Here is a 2,868-nt window from a genome sequence, read left to right on the forward strand (position 1 = left end):
AGCCCCGAGAGCTGAACACCCCGCACAGCCCGGCCGGGAACACCGACCCGGGAACACCGGCCCGGGACACCCTGCACAGCCCGGGACATTCCACACAGCCCGGCCGGGAACAGCGACCCGGGAACAGCGGCCCGGGAACAGAGACCCGACCCGGGACATTCCGCACAGCCCGGGAACACCCTGCACAGCCCGGGAACAGCGACCCGGGAACAGCGGCCCGGGACACCCTGCACAGCCCGGGACATTCCGCACAGCCCGGCCGGGAACAGCGACCCGGGAACACCGGCCCGGGACACCCTGCACAGCCCGGCCGGGAACAGCGACCCGGGAGCGCCGACCCGGGAACAGAGACCCGGGAGCACCGGCCCGACCCGGGACACGGCACACCGCCCGGCCGGGAACAGCGACCCGGGAACACCGACCCGGCCCGGGAGCACCGGCCCGACCCGGGACATCCGCACAGCCCGGGAACAGCGGCTCGGGAACAGCGGCTCGGGACACCCTGCACAGCCCGGCCGGGAACAGAGACCCGACCCGGGACATCCGCACAGCCCGGCCGGGAACAGAGACCCGGGAGCACCGGCCCGACCCGGGACATCCGCACAGCCCGAGAGCTGAACCCCCCGCACAGCCCGGCCGGGAACAGCGACCCGGGAACAGCGGCTCGGACCGGGACATTCCGCTCTGCCCGGGAACACCCTGCACAGCCCGGCCGGGAACAGCGGCTCGGGAGCACCGGCCCGACCCGGGACACGGCACACCGCCCGGGACACCCTGCACAGCCCGGGACATTCCGCACAGCCCGGGACACCGACCCGACCCGGGACATTCCGCACTGCCCCGGGACCCCGCACAGCCCGGCCGGGAACAGCGGCCCGGGAACAGCGGCCCGGCCCGGGACATCCGCACGGCCCGAGAGCTGAACACCCCGCACTGCCCGGGACATTCCGCACAGCCCGGCCGGGAACACCGACCCGGGAACACCGGCCCGGCCCGGGACATCCGCACGGCCCCGGGACACCGACCCGGGACATTCCGCACAGCCCCGGGAACACCCGCACAGCCCGGCCGGGAACAGCGATTCGGACCGGGACATTCCACACAGCCCGCCCGGGAACACCGACCCGGGAACACCCGACCGACCCGGGACACCCCGCACCGCCCCTGGGACACCCCACCCAACCCGGTACACCCCGCACAACCCGGGAACACCCCGCACCGCCCCGGACACCCCACACCGACGCGGCCCCGCAGCAGCAGCACCGAGCGGCACACGGCAATGGCGCTGCTCCTTTATTGGTACAAAACGGCGGCGAGGGGCGGTGACAGCAGGGCCGGGTCCCGGGGCAGCACGGGATGGGGGGCACGGGCAGACCCCTGCCCCCAAAACCTCCTGCTGCCACCGCTGCCCTTTAGAGAAAGAACCTGAGCGACAAGGACAGCACCGGGGTCACCTCATCACCCCCGGTCACCAGTGCCACCGGGGATGGGACAGCACCTGCAGAGCAGGCAGATGCCAAAACCCCAAACCTGGGACCGGGGGCAGGGATGGAGTGTGGAGTGGCAGGGACACGCTGGGTCCATTCGGTCCAGTCCCTGATGTCTGAGAATCCCACCGGAGCTGAGGGCTGCCCATAATAAATACAAATAAATACAGACTCCAGAAATGGAGCTGAGCCTGGGTGGGGGACAGGACCCGATCCCCTCCTCCCCTGGTGGAGGATGAGCACCCCTCAGACACCGCTCCCTCTGGAGGCACGGCTGGCCCAGACCCGAGCAGGGCTCTGGCAGCAAGGAATGTCCCTAAATGTCCCCTCCCTCTCTCCTCCGGCCTGGGAAGGATTGGTCCTTTGGGCAGAGGGAGACAGCAGCAAGGGGCTCGTTGTGCAGGTCCTGAGAGCCAGGGGCTGGCAGCTCGGGGGTCTCTCCTGGGGCCAGCCCTGCAGCCAATGTGGCCAGCAGGCCTGGGGCCAGCCAGCTCAGCAGTCCATGCTGTCGCTCTCACACCAGGCTGAGGGGCCATCGGTGCCGAAGTATCTGTCTCCAAAGTTACCTGGCAGAGGAAGGGACAGAGTGAGGGCACAGCAGCACCAGCTCCACCAGAGTCCCTTCAGCGTGGCCAGCTGCAAGGCTGGGCTGCTGGCCCTGGCCAGGAGGTGTGACATGCCCTTGTCCCCTCACCGATGCCCGGGATGATGTGGAACTCCTCGTTGACTCGCTTGTCCACAGCGGTGGTGATGATGCGGACRCGGGGAAAGGCGTAGGCCACAGAATGCACCCCCATCTCTGCCATCAGCAGCGAAAGCAGGAAGATCCTGTCCTCCTGCACGTCGTGGTCCTGTGGMACACGGAGCTGTGAGATCCCAGCTGTGCCCAGTGTCCCATGTCCCCGTCCCCACAGCCATCCCCTCACCAGCAGCACGCGCACTGCCATCATGGCTGCGGCCCCCGTGGACACCGTGCTGTCCATCAGGATGACATAGTCCTCGCTGATCTCCTTGGGCAGGCGCAGGTAATGGAGCTGGGGACAGAACAAGGGCGGTTGGTGACGTGCCAGCAGTGCCTGGCTGTGGCCAGGGGCAGCAGGACTCACCTCGGGCTCCCCCGTGTCCAGGTTGGTCTGGATCAGGATCTTGCCCAGGCGGATGTCCTTGCACACAGCGGTCAGAGCCTGCTCCATGGTCTCTCCTGCTCGCAGGATGGACACGCCGGTGATCTGGGGAAGGGCAGGGAGCTGTGCTGGCTGCTCCCAGTGTGTGCCAGCCCCTGGAGCTCTACACTCACAGGAGCTGTGCTGGCTGCTCCTGTGCCAGCCCCAGGAGCTCTACACTCACAGGAGCTGTGCTGGCTGCTCCCTGTGCCAGCCCC

General features: G+C 68.8%; 1 protein-coding gene across 1 annotated transcript; it reads right to left on the reverse strand.

Moving 5' to 3' along the window:
- Positions 1 to 1,273: 1,273 nt before the first annotated feature.
- On the reverse strand, positions 1,274 to 2,737 carry LOC130588092 (uridine-cytidine kinase-like 1). Its single transcript, XM_057389051.1, has 4 exons — positions 2,594 to 2,737; positions 2,414 to 2,521; positions 2,182 to 2,338; positions 1,274 to 2,053 (listed from the first exon to the last, which is right to left on the reverse strand). The coding sequence occupies exons 1-4, from the start codon at positions 2,678 to 2,680 to the stop codon at positions 1,980 to 1,982; spliced, it is 426 nt and encodes a 141-aa protein (XP_057245034.1). The 5' UTR covers positions 2,681 to 2,737; the 3' UTR covers positions 1,274 to 1,979.
- Between the last annotated feature and the right edge of the window lie 131 nt (positions 2,738 to 2,868).

This window comes from Malurus melanocephalus, unplaced genomic scaffold (genome assembly GCF_030028575.1).
Source record: "Malurus melanocephalus ecotype Western Australia unplaced genomic scaffold, MMel_1.1 scaffold_3323, whole genome shotgun sequence".
NCBI lineage: Eukaryota > Metazoa > Chordata > Aves > Passeriformes > Maluridae > Malurus > Malurus melanocephalus.